This window comes from Tachyglossus aculeatus, chromosome 26 (genome assembly GCF_015852505.1).
Source record: "Tachyglossus aculeatus isolate mTacAcu1 chromosome 26, mTacAcu1.pri, whole genome shotgun sequence".
Taxonomy (NCBI): Eukaryota; Metazoa; Chordata; class Mammalia; order Monotremata; family Tachyglossidae; genus Tachyglossus; species Tachyglossus aculeatus.
The window spans coordinates 17361635-17377500 of NC_052091.1; the positions used below are offsets into that span (position 1 = coordinate 17361635).

At 45.4% G+C, this 15866-nt stretch overlaps 1 protein-coding gene across 2 annotated transcripts in view; it reads right to left on the reverse strand.

The window, feature by feature from the left end:
• Positions 1-15866, reverse strand: part of ARNT2 (aryl hydrocarbon receptor nuclear translocator 2) — a 202591-nt gene that overhangs the window by 156857 nt on the left and 29868 nt on the right. For both annotated transcript variants that reach the window (XM_038767479.1, XM_038767478.1), the window contains exon 3: positions 10368-10415. In XM_038767479.1, coding sequence (XP_038623407.1) covers positions 10368-10415 — 48 coding nt within the window. The remainder of the gene's footprint in view (positions 1-10367; positions 10416-15866) is intronic.

Here is a 15866-nt window from a genome sequence, read left to right on the forward strand (position 1 = left end):
CCCAGCACTTAGAACAGTGCTTAATAAATGCCATTATTATTATTTGTTATTCTGTCCTTCCCAAGTGCCAAATACAGTAAGTTGGACCAACTACTACTACTACTACACTGCTTCTCTGCTAAAAGAAACTGATTTCTTGAGGTTCAGTCTCATTTGTGCATTCCAGACAGCTCTCCCAAGAAAGCATTCCAGGAGGCTTTCTCCCTGGGAAGAAGCCAACTGGTTTGGAAAGAAACATTAACCCTGCCCAGCCATAGCAGGACCAACTCTTCTGCAGGGAGAATTCACTTCATCAAGAATGGTATTTGTTATGCTATTTCTTAAGCGCTTACTACCCGATTTGCTTGTATCTAACGGCGCTTAGTATAGTGCCTGGCACATAGCAAATGCTTAAATATCATGATGATGATGATTATTATTACTATATGCCAGGCAGTGTACTAAGCACTGGGGAGGATATGAGATAATTAGGTAGGACAGAGTCCCTGTCCCAAATGGGGCTCACAGTCTTAACCTCCATTTTGCAGATTAGGTAACTGAGGCATGGAAAAGTGAAGTGACTTGGCCATTATCACACAGAAAACAAATGATGGAGATGAGATTATTATTATTATTATTGCTAATAATAATAATGGTATTTGTTAAGCCCTTACTATGTGCCAGGCACTGTACTAAGTGCTGGGGTGGATACAAGCAAATCGGGTTGGACAAAGTCTCTGTCCCATGTGGGGCTCACAGTCTTAACCTCCATTTTATAGATTAGGTAACTGAGGCATGGAAAAGAGAAGTGACTTGTCCATAATCACACAGAAAACAAATGACGGAGATGAGATTATCATTATTATTATTATTGCTAATAATAAAAATAGTATTTGTTAAGCGCTTACGGTGTGCCAGGCACTGTACTAAGTACTGGGGTGGATACAAGCAAATCGGGTTGGACACAGTCCCTGTCCCATGTGAGGCTCACAGTCTTAACGTCCATTTTACAGATTAGGTAACTGAGGCACGGAAAAGTGAAGTGACTTGTCCATAGTCACACGGAAAACAAATGACAGAGATGAGATTATCATTATTATTATTATTACTGCTAATAATACTAATGGTATTTGTTCAGAGCTTATGGTGTGCCAGGCACTGTACTAAGTGCTGGGGTGGATACAAGCAAATCAGGTTGGACAAAGTTTCTGTCCCATGTGGGGCTCACAGTCTTAACCTCCATTTTACAGATTAGGTAACTGAGGCATGGAAAAGCGAAGTGACTTGTCCATAATCACACAGAAAACAAATGACGGAGATGAGATTATCATTATTATTATTATTGCTAATAATAAAAATAGTATTTGTTAAGCGCTTACAGTGTGCCAGGCACTGTACTAAGTGCTGGGGTGGATACAAGCAAATCGGGTTGGACACGGTCCCTCTCCCATGTGGGGCTCACAGTTTCAATCCCCATTTGACCGATGAGGGAACTGAGGCCCAGAGAAGCGAAGTGATTTGCCCAAGGTCACACAGGAGACAAGTGGCGGAGTCAGGATTAGAACCCATGACCTTCTGACTCCCAAGCCCAGGCTCTTTCCACTAGGCAACGCTGCTCCCATCTGGTGAAATCTGGGTCGAAATAGTGGAAACATCATGTGTTAAATTCCCGGGCTCAAAAGAATGGTTTTGCAACCCAGAGGGGGTCTTGCTTCTGAGAACCGGGGATTTATCTGAACGATTGTTCGGGAACAGAAAGGAGACGTGGATTTTTTTACGTTTTGGGGGGAAGATTAAGACTGCAGTCAGAGAAATCACACGACCAGGCAGACCAGACAGTAAGACTTCAGACGTCAGCTGTCCCCCTCCTTCTCAAGGGGCTGAGGTTTGGCCGCTTAACAGGGTGGGGTGCTTCCACGGAAATTAAGTAGAGGGAAAGGCAGATTTCCACGGTCGCTGCTGCTGCCGCCTGCTCTGAAAATCTGCCCAACCCAAGCAGGTAACTGCCACCCGCCGCCTTCTAGACTGTGAGCCCATTCATTCGATCGTATTTATCGAGCGCTTACTGTGTGCAGAGCACTGTACTAAGCACTTGGAAAGTACAATTTGGCAACAGATAGAGACAATCCCTACCTAACAACAGGCTCACGGTCTAGAAGGGGGAGACAAGACAATAAAACAACTAGACAAGTGTCAATACCATCAAAATAGATGGTACTGTTGGGTAAGGACCTTCTCTATATGTTGCCAACTTGGACTTCCCAAGCGCTTAGCACAGTGCTCTGCACACAGTAAGCGCTCCATAAATACGATTGAATGAATGAATGAATGCCTGCCTCTGGGTAGCAGGAAAGCTTGTGTCACCTCGACCGGATCGCAGCGTGGTACACGTGGCAGAGATCTCTGCTGAGACATTCATTCGTTCAATCGTATTTATTGAGCGCTTACTGTGTGCAGAGCACTGTACTAAGCGCTTGGCCACTTGGCAATCCATCAGCTCCTTGAAAACATCCTGGGGTCCCACACCCTCTGCAGTAATAACAATAATTATGGTATTTGTTAAGTGCTTACTATGTGCCACGCACTGTTCGTAGCATTCATTCATTCATTCAATCGTATTTATTGAGCACTTACTGTGTGCAGAGCACTGTACTAAGCGCTTGGGAAGTACAAGTTGGCAACTTATAGAGACGGTCCCTACCCAACAGTGGGCTCACAGTTAGCACTGGGGTAGATACAAGATGATTAGGTTGGACACAGTCCCTGTCCCCCACAGAGCTCACAGTCTTAATCCCCATTTTACAGACGAGGGAACTGAGGCCCAGAGAAGTGAAGTGACTTGCCCCAGGTCATACAGCAAATAGGCGTGAGAAGCAGTGTGGCTCGGTGGAAGCAGCGTGGCTCCACGGGCTTTGGAGTCAGAGGTCATGGGTTTAAACCCCAGCTCCACCAATGGTGTGACTTCGGGCAAGTCACTTCACTTCTCTGTGCTACCTCATTTGTAAAATGGGGATTAAGACTGTGTGGCCCCCCCTGGGACAACCTGATCACCTTGTAGCCTCCCCAGCGCTTAGAACAGTGCTTTGCACATAGTAAGCGTTTAATAAATGCCATTATTATTATTATTATAGGTGGCGGAGCCGGGATTAGAATCCATGACCTTCTCACTTCCAGGCTCATGCTCTTTCCGCTAGGCCATTCCGCTTTATAGGCATGCTCACCGTTAGTCTGATGAAGGGATGGCCCTGAATCATAGTAACTCTCCCTTCCCTCAGCCCCACAGCACTTATGTACATCTCCCTAACTGATTTTTATTTCTATTGATGTCTATGAATGTCTACATCAATTTCTATTAATGCTCTTAGGTCACAGATCCAAGTGCGGAGACGACGCAGAAGGGAGAATCTGACAGGCACAATTACTCTCCCTTCCTTCAAAGCCTTACTGAAGGCACGTCTCCTTCCTTTATTCATTCCCCTGGCCAGCCCCACAGAGCTTAAGTCCTTATCTGTAATTGATTCATTTCTATTAATGTCTGTCTCCCCCTCTAGATTGTAAGCTAATAATAATAATAATAATGACATTTATTAAGTGCTTACTATGTGCACTGTTCTAAGCACTGGGGGGGATACAAGGTGATCAGGCTGTCCCACGGGGGGCTTACAGTCAATCCCCATTTTACAGATGAGGTAAATGAGGCCCAGAGAAGTGAAGTGACTTGCTCAAAGTCACACAGCTGACAATTGGTGGAGCCGGGATTTGAACCCATGGCCACTGACTCCAAAGCCCAGGCACTTTCCACTGAGCCACACTGCTTCTCTAATGGTGGGCAGGGAATGTGTCTGTTCTATTGTTCTTCTGTATGCTCCCAAATACTTAGTACAGTGCTCTGCACACAGTAAGCGCTCAATAAATACCAATGACTGATTAAGCACTCTTCATACTGTAAGCCCTCAATAAATAAGATTGATTAACTTATATTAATGTCTGTCTCTCCCTCTAGACTGTAAACTCTCCGCTCTTTCCACTGAGCCACGCTGCTTCTCTAATGGTGGGCAGGGAATGTGTCTGTTCTATTGTTCTTCTGTATGCTCCCAAATACTTAGTACAGTGCTCTGCACACCGTAAGCGCTCAATAAATACCAATGACTGATTAAGCACTCTTCATACTGTAAGCCCTCAATAAATAAGATTAACTTACATTAATGTCTGTCTCTCCCTCTAGACTGTAAACTCTCCATGGGCAGGGAACGAGTCTACCGACTGTTATACTGTACTCTCCCAAGTGTTTAGTACAGTGCTCTGCACACAGTAGCACTCAATAAGTAAGACTGATTGATTTATATTAATGTCTTTTACCCCTTTAGACTGTAAACTCATTGTGGTCAGGGAACATCTACCAACTCTTATACTGTACTATACCAACTGTTATACTGTACTCTCCCAAGTGTTTAGTACAGTGCTCTGCACACAGTAAGTGTTCAATAAATACGATTCACTGGTTGATTGATAATTATTAAGGGCTTACGTTGTCCCTAGCACCATACTAGGCACTGGGGTAGATACAATTAGGTTATACACAGACCCTGTCCCAAATAAGTCTAAGGAAGAAAGAGAAAAGGTATTCAATCCCCATTTTACAGATGAGACATCTAAGGCTCAGATAAGTAATGAATTACTGCTTTGTACAAAGTGCTTAATAAATGCCATCATTATTATTAATTGATTAATTGTGGTTCTTGTTAAGCATTTACTAGGTGCCAGGCACTGTACTAAGCACGGGGGTGGATACAAGAAATTCGAGTTGGACACGGTCCCTGCTCCACGTGGAGCTCACAGTCTCAATCCCCATTTTCCAGATGAGGTAACTGAGGCCCAGAGAAGTGAACTGACTTAATAATAATAATAATGATGGCATTTATTAAGCGCTTACTATGTGCAAAGCACCGTTCTAAGTGCTGGGGAAATTACAAGGTGATCAGGTTGTCCCACAGGGGGCTCACCATCTTAATCCCCATTTTACAGATGAGGGAACTGAGGCCCAGAGAAGTTAAGTGACTTGCCCAAGATCACCCAGGAGACAAGTGGCGGAGCCGGGATTAGAACCCCTGACCTTCTGACTCGCAGGGCCAGTGGATACACTACACCATGATGCAAGCGAAGTGACTTGCCTAAGGTCACACAGCAGGCACAGTGACAGAGCCGACATTAGAACCCAGGACTTCTGCTTCCCAGCCGCCGCTCCTTCCATTATTTATTCATTCATTCATATATTCAATAGTACTTATTGAGCACTTCCTGTGTGCAGAGCACTGTACTAAGCGCTTGGGAAGTACAAGTTGGCAACATATAGAGACGCTCCCTGCCCAACAGCGGGCTCACAGTCTAGAAGGGGGAGACAGACAACAAAACAAAACATATACTGCTCCTCGTGTCGCACAAATCCCATCCTTCTCTTTTAGACTGTGAGCCCACTATTGGGTAGGGACTGTCTCTATATGTTGCCAACTTGTACTTCCCAAGCACTTAGTACAGTGCTCTGCACACAGTAAGTGCTCAATAAATACGATTGATGATCCTTTGTGATCATAAATCTTCCCTTCACCAACGCCACGACCTCGACCAGTTGGCCTGCATTCTGTCCAGATCCACTGAGATGCCGAGCAACTACGGGAGCTCCATGTCTCCAGAGCAACTGAGGCAGGGAATACACTTCATTCATTCATTCAATCATATTTACTGAGCGCTTACTGTGTGCAGAGCACTGTACTAAAGCTCTTGGGAAGTCCAAATTGGCAACATATAGAGACGGTCCCTACCCAACAGCGGGCTCACAGTCTAGAAGGAGGAGACAGACAACAAAACATATTAACAAAATAAAATAAATAGAATAAATATGTACAAGTAAAATAAATAGAGTAATAAATATATACATATATACAGGACTTCAGTTCTCCAGGGACCCTAAAGTAGGCAAGACCCCCCTTTTCATTCATTCAATTGTACTTACTGAGCGCTTACTGTGTGCAGAGCACTGTACTAAGCACTTGGGAAGTCCAAGTTAGCAACATATAGAGACGGTCCCTACCCAACGGCAGGCTCACAGTCTAGAAGGGGGAGACAGACAACAAAACAAAACATATTAACAAAGTAAAATAAATAGAATAAATATGTACAAGTAAAATAAATAGAGTAATAAATATATACAAACATATATACAGGACTTCAGTTCTCCAGTGACCCTAAAGTAGGCAAGACCCCCCTTTTCATTCATTCAATCGTATTTACTGAGTGCTTACTGTGTGCAGAGCACTGTACTAAGCACTTGGGGAAGAACAATACAACAATAAAGAGTGTCAAACCCTTAAACCTGACCGTGATCCCACGGTTCCCGCCTCTGTGTTCCGGCTTCTGAAACTTGTGGCTTTATCTGAAAGACTGGGAGCAGAAAGGAGGTAAGGATTCTTTTATGTTGAGGCGGGGAATTACGACTGTGTCAGAAGAGATCCCAGCCTCCTGTCTCTCAATCAATCAATCGTATTTATTGAGCGCTTACTGTATTAAGCGCTTGGGAAGTACAAGTTGGCAACATATAGAAACAGTCCCTATCCAACAGTGGGCTCACAGTCTAGAAGTCTCTCCCCACTCCAGTCCACACTTCACTCCACCGCCCGGATCAATTTGCTACAAAAATGGTCAGGACACGTCATCCCGCTTCTCAAAAAACTCCAGTGGTTGCCCATCCACCTCCTCATAATAATTTATTAAGCGCTACGTGCAAAGCACTGTTCTAAGCGCTGGGGAGGTTACAAGGTGATCAGGTTGTCCCACTGGGGGCTCACAGTCTTAAACCCTATTTTACAGATGAGGTAACTGAGGCCCAGAGAAGTTAAGTGACTTGCCCCAAGTCCCACAGCTGACAATTGGCGGAGCCGGAATTTGAACCCATGACCTCTGACTCCAAAGCCCGGGCTCTTTCCACTGAGCCATGCTGCTTCTCATCAAACAAAAACTCCTCACCGTTGGCTTTAAAGCACTCCACCACCTTGCCCCCCTCTTACCTCACTGCGTTACTTTTCTACTACAACCTTTCACTCTTCTGATGCTAATCTTCTTATTCTGCCTCCGTCTTGCCTCTCTCCCCCCAACCATGTCCTGCCTCCAGCCCGGAATGTCCTTCCTCCTCAAATCCGACAGACGGAACAAATACCATCATTATTTTTCGAGAAAAACGTTCGGGACACGTCAACTCGCTCCTTGAAAATCTCCAGTGGTCGCCCATCCACCTCCACATCAAAGAGAAATTCCTCACCGTTCATTCATTCATTCATTCAATCGTATTTACTGAGTGCTTACTGTGTGCAGAGCACTGTACTAAGCGCTTGGGAAGTACAAGTTGGCAACATATAGAGACGGTCCCTACCCAATAGTGGGCTCATAGTCTAGAAAGGGGAGACAGAGAACAAAACATATTAACAAAATAAAGTAAATAGAATATGTACAAGTAAAATAGAGTTATAAATACGTACAAACATATATACATATATACAGGTGTCCAACCTGATTAGTTGGATCTCTGCCAGTGTTTAGTACGGTGCTTGGCAGATAATGAGCACTTAACACCATTAAAAGTTGGCTTTAAAGTTCTCCATCTCCTCGCCCCCTCCTACCTCTCTCCTTCTCCAACCCGGCCCGCCAACTCTGTTCCTCTACTACAGAGAGCAGAGTGGTTCAGTGGAAAGAGCCCGGGCTATGGAGTCAGAGGTCATGGGTTCGAACCCCGCTCCGCCACTTGTCAGCTGTGTGACTTTGGGCAAGCCACTTCACTTCTCTGGGCCTCAGTTCCCTCATCTGTAAAATGGGGATTAAGACTGAGCCCCACGTGGGACAACCTGATCACCTTGTATCCCCCCAGCGCTTAGAACAGTGCTTCGCACATAGTAAGTGCTTAACAAGTGCCATTATTATTATTATTATTATCCCCCCGCCTTCAAAGCCTTATTGAAGGCCATCTCCTCCAAGAGGTCTTCCCTCACTAAGCATCTCCTTTTCTCTTCTCCCAATCTCCTCTTCCTCTCCATGACTTGCTACCTTTGTTCTTCCCCCTTCCCAGCCCCACAGCACTTATAATAATAATAACAATAATGGCATTTGTTAAGCACTTACTATGTGCAGAGCACTGTTCTAAGCGCTGCGGGGGGGGTTACAAGGTGAGCGCTGGGGTGGTTACAAGGTGATCAAGTTGTCCCCCGTGGGGCTCACAGTCTTAATCCCCATTTTACAGATGAGGTCACTGAGGCTCAGAGAGGTTAAGTGTCTTGCCCAAGGTCACACAGCAGACATGTGTGGCTCAGTGGAAAGAACACGGGCTTTGGAGTCAGAGTTCATGGGTTCGAATCCCAGCTCCACCACATGCCTGCTGTGTGACCTTGGGCAAGTCACTTCACTTCTCTGAGCCTCAGTTACCTCATCTGGAAAATGGGGATTAAGACTGTGAGCCCCGCGTGGGACAACCTGATCACCTTGTATCCCCCAGCGCTTAGAACAGTGCTTTGCACATAGTAAGTGCTTAACAAATACCAAGATTATTATTAGTGGTAGTAGCAGAAATTAATAAATTACAGATATGGACATAAACCATCTCTATACGTTGCCGACGTGTACTTCCCAAGCACTTAGTACAGTGCTCTGCATACTGTAAGCGCTCAATAAATACAACTGAAGGAAGGAATAAATAATAATAATAATAATAATGATGGCATTTATTAAGTACTTACTATGTGCAAAGCACTGTTCTAAGTGCTGGGGGGGGGATACAAGGTGATCAATTTGTCCCAAGGGGGGCTCACAGTCAACCCCCATTTTACAGCTGAGGTAACTGAGGCCCAGAGAAGTTAAGTGACTTGCCCAAGTTCACACAGCTGACAAGTGGCAGAGCCGGGATTTGAACCCATGACCACTGACTCCAAAGCCCGGGCTCTTTCCACTGAGCCACGCTGCTTCTCTAAAGGGAATAATCATTGTCTACCAAATCCTTTATAGTGTACTCGGGCAAGCGCTTAGTACAGTGCTCTGCACACAGTAAGTGCTCAATAAATTCCATTGGCTGAGGGGCACAGTAAGCACACAGTATGCACTCCACACATACCGCTGACTGACTGTGGGCAGGGAACATGTCGACCGACTCTGTTATCTTGTCCTCTCCTCAGCGCTTAGTACAGTGCTCTGCATACTGTCAGTTCTCAAAATACCATTGATTGATGCGTACAGTGCAAGGTACACAATCATTTTCAATCCTCACCAGGGGAGTTCTTTACTAGGCATGGGAAGGGCCAGAGAAAAAGAGAGCGTAGGCCTGTTCCTTTTTTTTATGGTATTTGTTAAGCGTTTACTATGTGCCGGGCTCTTTACTAAGTGTTGGGGCAGATACGAGCTGATCAGATTGAACACAGTCCAAGTTCTACATGGGGCTCACAGTCTTAAACCTCATTATGCAGACGAGGTAACTGAGGCACAAAGAAGTTAGGGGCTTCTCCAAGGTCACACAGTAGATGAGTGGCAGATTCAGAATTAGAACCCAGACCCTTCCGAGTCCCAGGCCATTGCTCGATCCAGTTGGCCACGCTGTTCCCGAGAGGTAGCAACACTTTTGTGTGTCTTTCTCTCAGTAAAATTTCCAAACTTCCCACCAAAACAGAAATCAAAAATGAATCACGATGATGACTCTAATTCTTGTTTTTCCATTTCCCACATATTTCCATCTGCCATGTGTTTGAACGGGGTGCGTTGCGTTCAGATAGACCAGCTTACAAGGTTTACCTAAGGATACTCTGTCTCCATCTCACTCAAAAACAAGTTTCCAGGCCTGGAATTTTGTTTCAGCCCTAAGGTTTCTGGTTTTCTGAGCACTGCACTTCCAACGATTTCAGAACATTCTGCATTTAGCGGCTACCCTCTGGAAACAACAAAGTCCCTTAACCTCTCTGCATGGATAGAGAATAAGATCCCATTGTCTACATTTCCCCTTATTTTCCATGGCACTGAGACGAGTCTGGCACAGACAGCTATTTTAAGGCCGCGGCTAAAAACCGCTCCGCTCATTTAAAATCCATTTCCGCATCACCAGAGTTCCAGAAACGCTTTGCCGTATTCTCATCTTTATTGAATCAGAACCTGGATCATCAAAGGCCAACCCGTCGTCTAAGGACCCTAAGGGCTAGATTCCGGGATGCTACAGATTCTTGAGGTGCAGGATGGACTGGCCAAGTCTTGGAGTCCGACACAACCGAGTCGGAGCTGAGACCAGATGGAAATGTGCGGGTTGGATGCCAGTCCTCTTCGCACCCCGCGAGGCCTGTTTATCGAGTAACCCGAAGATAATCGCTCACCTTGAAAATTTGCTGGGGCCTTCGCCGTCTTCGTCGTCGAAATCCATTCTGAAAAAGAGAAACGAGACGTCTGGTGAGCCTTTCGTCAGAGAGGCTTGGGGTCTCGGGGTGGCGAGTTCCCGCCGTCTCCTCGGCCTGGAAGTTTTTGAGACCCCATCGCTCAGTTTGGGAGGGGGGGTTCCAAGTCTTGTGCTGCTGTAAACATAATTCCCGTGAGTTCAACCTAGAGCAGGATGGATTTTGTCTCCTCACGGACCTGGGCTCTCCTCACTCTCGCATGACAGAAGCGACCTTTGGGGTCAGGGTGGGTCTGGGGGCATTTGCTCCCGCTCTATCAGACCCAACTGATTAAAATAATAATTAGAGTATTTGTTAAGCGCTTACTATGTGCCAGGTACGGTTCTAAACTCTGGATATAACCTCACTATTGGTTTCAAAGCTTCAGAGCTCTCCATCACCTCGCCCCCTCCTACTTCACACCTCCCTTCTCTCCTTCTACAGCCCATCCCGCACCCTCCGCTCCTCTGCCTCTAACCTCCTCACTGGACCTCGTTCTCGCCTGTCCCGCCGTCAACCCCTGGCCCACGTCCTACCTCTGGCCTGGAATGCCCTCCCTTCTCAAATCCATCAAACTAGCACACTTTCCCCCCTTCAAAACCCTACTGAAAGCTCACTTCCTCCAGGAGACCTTTCCAGACTAAGCCCCCCTTTTCCTCTGCTCCTCCTCCCCTCCCCATTGCCTCGACTCGCTCCTCTGATCTACCCCCTCCCCGCCCCAAAGCACTTGTGTGTATATATGTACATATTTATTATTCTATTTTTTTTAATGATGTGCATATATCTATACTCCTATTTATTTATATTGATGCCTGTTTACTTGTTTTGATGTCTGTCTCCCCTCTTCTAGACTGTGAGCCCGCTGTTGGGTATGGATTGTCTCTATTTGTTGCCGAATTGTACTTTCCAAGCGCTTAGTACAGTGCTCTGCACACAGGGAGCACTCAATAAATACAACTGAATGAATGAATGAATACCTGGTCCCAATTACCCAGCTATTTCAGCCAAATAGCGGTCTGAAAATACTCAAAAGGTTTTGGGAAAAGGAAAGGGGAGGTAAATATTTCCTCATGCCCTCCCCTCTAAATAATAACAACAATAGAACATTTTTATTGCCCTTTTGGGTTTCCAGTCAGTCAATTAATCATACTTATGGAGCACTTACTGTGCAGAACACTCTACTAAGGGCTTGGGAGGGAACAACATAGAGTCTGTAGACAAGTTCCCTTCCCACAGGAATGTTAATGCCTGAATAGGGAGACAGACATTAAAAAATATTATGGATATGTACATAAGTGCCGTGGGGCTGGGGGTAGGGCGAATGAAGGAAACAAATCCAAGTGCAAGGGTGATGGAGAAGGGAGAGGAATTAGGGTAAAGCTGGAGAAAGGCCCCTTGGAGGAGATATGATTTTAATAAGGCTTCGAAGGTGGAGAGAGGAGGCCTGTCAAATATAAAGGAGGAGGGAATTCCAGGCCAGGGGCAGGACACGAGTGAGGGGTGAGATAGACGAGATCAAGATACAGGGAGGAGGTTGATGTCTATGAAGCAAAATGAACGTGCTGTGTTGTAGTACAAAATCAGAGTGGTAAGATAAGAGAGAACATGATGATTGAGTGCTTTAAACCCAGTGTTAAGGAGTTTCTGTTTGAAGGGGATCAGCGTGGCTCAGTGGAAAGGGCTTGGGAGTCAGATGTCATGGGTTCTAATCCTGACTCCACTACTTGTCAGCTGTGTGACTTTGGGCAAGTCACTTAACTTCTCTGTAAAATGGGGATTAAGACTGTGAGCCCCACGTGGGACAACCTGATCACCCTGTATCCTCCCCAGCGCTTAGAATAATGCTCTGCACATAGTAAGCACTTAACAAATACCATTATTATTATTATTATTATTATTATTATTAAGGGGATGAACAAACACTGGAGGTGCTTCAGAAGTGGGGAAACATTTTTTTTTCCCCCCAGTGGTATTTGTTAAGTGCTTACTATGTGCCAGGCACTGTACTAAGCGCTGGGGTAGATCCAAGTTAATCAGGTTGGATGCAGTTCACGTGGGGCTCACAGTCTTAATCCCTATTTTACGGATGACATAGCCAGGGCACAGAGAAGTCAGTGGCTTGCCCAAGGTCACACAGCAGATAAGCAGCAGAGTCGGGATTGGAATGCAGATCCTCAGACTCCCAAGCCCACAGGACCCATGTACAGATCTGTAATTTTATTTATTTCTATTAATGTTGGTCTCCCCTTCTAGGCTGTAAGCTCGCTGTGAGCGGGGAATGTGTCTGCTATACTTTTATATTATGCTTGCCGAAGTGCTTGGTACAGTGCTCTGTACACAGTAAGCGCTCAATAAATACACCTGACTACAGACTGGCTAAATGACTCTTTCCATTAGGCCATGCTGCTTCCCACATTAAAGAAGCAGTGTGGCGTAGTGGATAGAACACGGGCCTAGGAATCAGAAGATAGCGGGTTCAAATCCCAGCTCCGCCACTTGTCTGTTGTGTGACTTTGGGCAAGGCACTTCACTTCTCTGGGCCTCAGTTCCCTCATCTGTAAAATGGGGATTGAAGCTGTGAACCTCACCTGGGACAGGGACTGTACCAACCCGATTTTCTTGTATCCCCCTCAGCACTTAGTACAGTGCCTGGCACATAGTAAGGGCTTAACAAATATCACCATTATTAGTATTATTATAAACTGATTTTGTCCTCAAAACAACCCTGAAACAGGGAGGGGCAAGGATCATTATCCTCATTTTACATATGAAGAAAATTGGCACCCAGTGAGGGAAAGGGACTTATCTGAAGTCACTCAGTAGGCTGATAAGAGGTTTGTGTTAATCAAATTTGCTCTCTGATTGTTCCATTCTCCATTTCATTTTTGCCTGTACAGATACAATCTTGGTGTAAAAAGAAACAACCAAATTTCCTAAGTTTTTTTAGTCATCACCCATAAAGTGATTCATGGGAAAAAATGAATAATGGGTCTGCACTGCACACTGTAGACACTCAGTATACACAATTCTATAATAATAATTATGGTATTTGTTAAGTGCTTTCTATGTGTCAGGCACTGTGTTAAACATTGGGGTTAACAAACACTGGGGTTAACAAACAAACAAACATTGATTGTTAAACAAGCAAATCAGGTTGGACAAAGTCCCAGTCCCATGTGGGACTCACAGTCGCAATTCCCATTTTACAGATTAGGGAACTGAGGCACAGAGAAGCGAAGTGACTTGCCAAGGATGCACAGCAGACAAGTGGCAGAGCCGGGATTAGAACCCAGTACCCTCTGATTCCCAGGCCCATGTTCTATCCACTAAACCACGCTCTTCTGCGTTCTTTAGGTGCCCAGTTTAGTGCTCTACATACCGAAAACACCTAGTACAGTGCTCGGCACATAATAATAATAATGATAGAAATAATAACGACGGCATTTGTTAAGCACTTACTATGTGATGATCAGGCTGCCCCACATGGGGCTCACAGTCTTAATCCCCATTTTCCAGATGCAATAACGGAGGCCCAGAGAAGTGAAGTGACTTGCCCAAAGTCAACCAGCTGACAAGTGGTGGAGTCAGGATTAGAACCCATGACCTCTGGCTCCCAAGCCCGGGCTCTTTCCACTGAGCAGCAGTCTGGCCTAGTGGAGAGAGCATGGGCCTGGGAATCAGCAGTTCTGGATTCTAATCCCGCCCCACCGCTTGTCTCCTGTGTGACCTTGGGCAAATCACTTCACTTCTCTGGGCCTCAGTTTCCTCAGCTATAAAGTGGGGGTTGAGACTGTGAGCCCTGCATGGGACAGGGACTGCGTCCAACCCGACTGGCTTGTATCCACTCCGGCTCATAGTACAGGGCCTGGCATGTAGTAAGCGCTTAACCAATACCATAATTATCATTATTATTATTTGATGTTGTGCTATTGGGCAAATCACTTCGCTTCTCTGTGCCTCAGTTACCTCATCTGCAAAATGGGGATTCGGTACCTCCTTCCTACTTAGATGGTGAGTCCCATGTGGGACCTGATTATCTTGTATTCACCCTGCGCTTAGTACTGTGTCCAACCCGATTGACTTGAATCTACCCAGCACGTAGAACAGTGCAAGCACGTAGTAAGCATTTAACAAGTACCATAATTATTATTATAATTGTTATTACAGTGCTTGATACATAGTAAGTGCTTAATAATGATATTCATAATAATGATAATGGTATTTGTCAAACACTTATTATGTGCCAGGCACTGTACTAAGCGCTGGGGTAAATACACGCTAATCAGGTCGGACACAGTCCCTGTCCGATCTGGGGCTCAGCGTCTCAATCCCCATTTTACAGATGAGGGAACTGAGACCCAGAGAAGTGAGCCAGGATTAGAACCCATGGCCTTCAGACTTTATTTATTTATTTATTTTACTTGTACATATCTGTTCTATTTATTTTATTTTGTTAGTATGTTTGGTTTTGTTCTCTGTCTCCCCCTTTTAGACTGTGAGCTCACTGTTGGGTAGGGACCGTCTCTATATGTTGCCAACTTGCACTTCCCAAGCGCTTAATACAGTGCTCTGCACACAGTAAGTGCTCAATAAATACGACTGATTGATTCCCAGGCCCAGGCTCTATTCATTCATTCAATCGTATTTATTGAGCACTTACTGTGTGCACTGTACTAAGCGCTTGGGAAGTACAAGTTGGCAACATATAGAGATGGTCCCTACCCAACAGCGGGCTCACGGTCTAGAATCCACTTCACCATGCTGCTTAATAGAGAATAATAATTAACAATCCTAATTCTGGTATTTGTTAAGCGCTTACTATGTGGCAGGCGCTGTTCTAAGCGCTGGGGTGGATACACGTCAATCAGGTTGGACACAGTACTAAGCGAAGAAGCAGAGAAGCAGTGTGGGTCAGTGGACAGAGCATAGGCTTTGGAGTCAGGGGTCATGGGTTCAAATCCCGGCTCCGCCACTTGTCAGCTGTGTGACTTTAGGCAAGTCACTTCACTTCTCTGTGCCTCAGTTACCTCATCTGTGAAATAGGGATTAAGACTGTGAGCCCCACGTCGGACAACCTGATCCCCATGTAACTGCCCCAATGCTTAGAACAGTGCTTTGCACATAGTAAGCACTTAATAAATGCCATTATTAGTAGTAGTAGTAGTACAGCCATGTGGAACGACAATGAATGAATGAATGAATGAATGAATTGAGCACTTACTGTGTGCAGAGCACTGTAATAAGCACTTGGGAGAGTAAGGTACAACAGATACAGACTTTGGGCAAGTCACTTAACTTCTCTGTGCCTCAGCTACCTCATCTGTAAAATGGGGATTAAGACTGTGAGCCCCACCTGGGACAACCTGATCACCTTGTAGCCTCCCCAGCGCTTAGAACAGTGCTTTGCACGTAGTAAGCGCTTAAATGTCATCATTATTATTA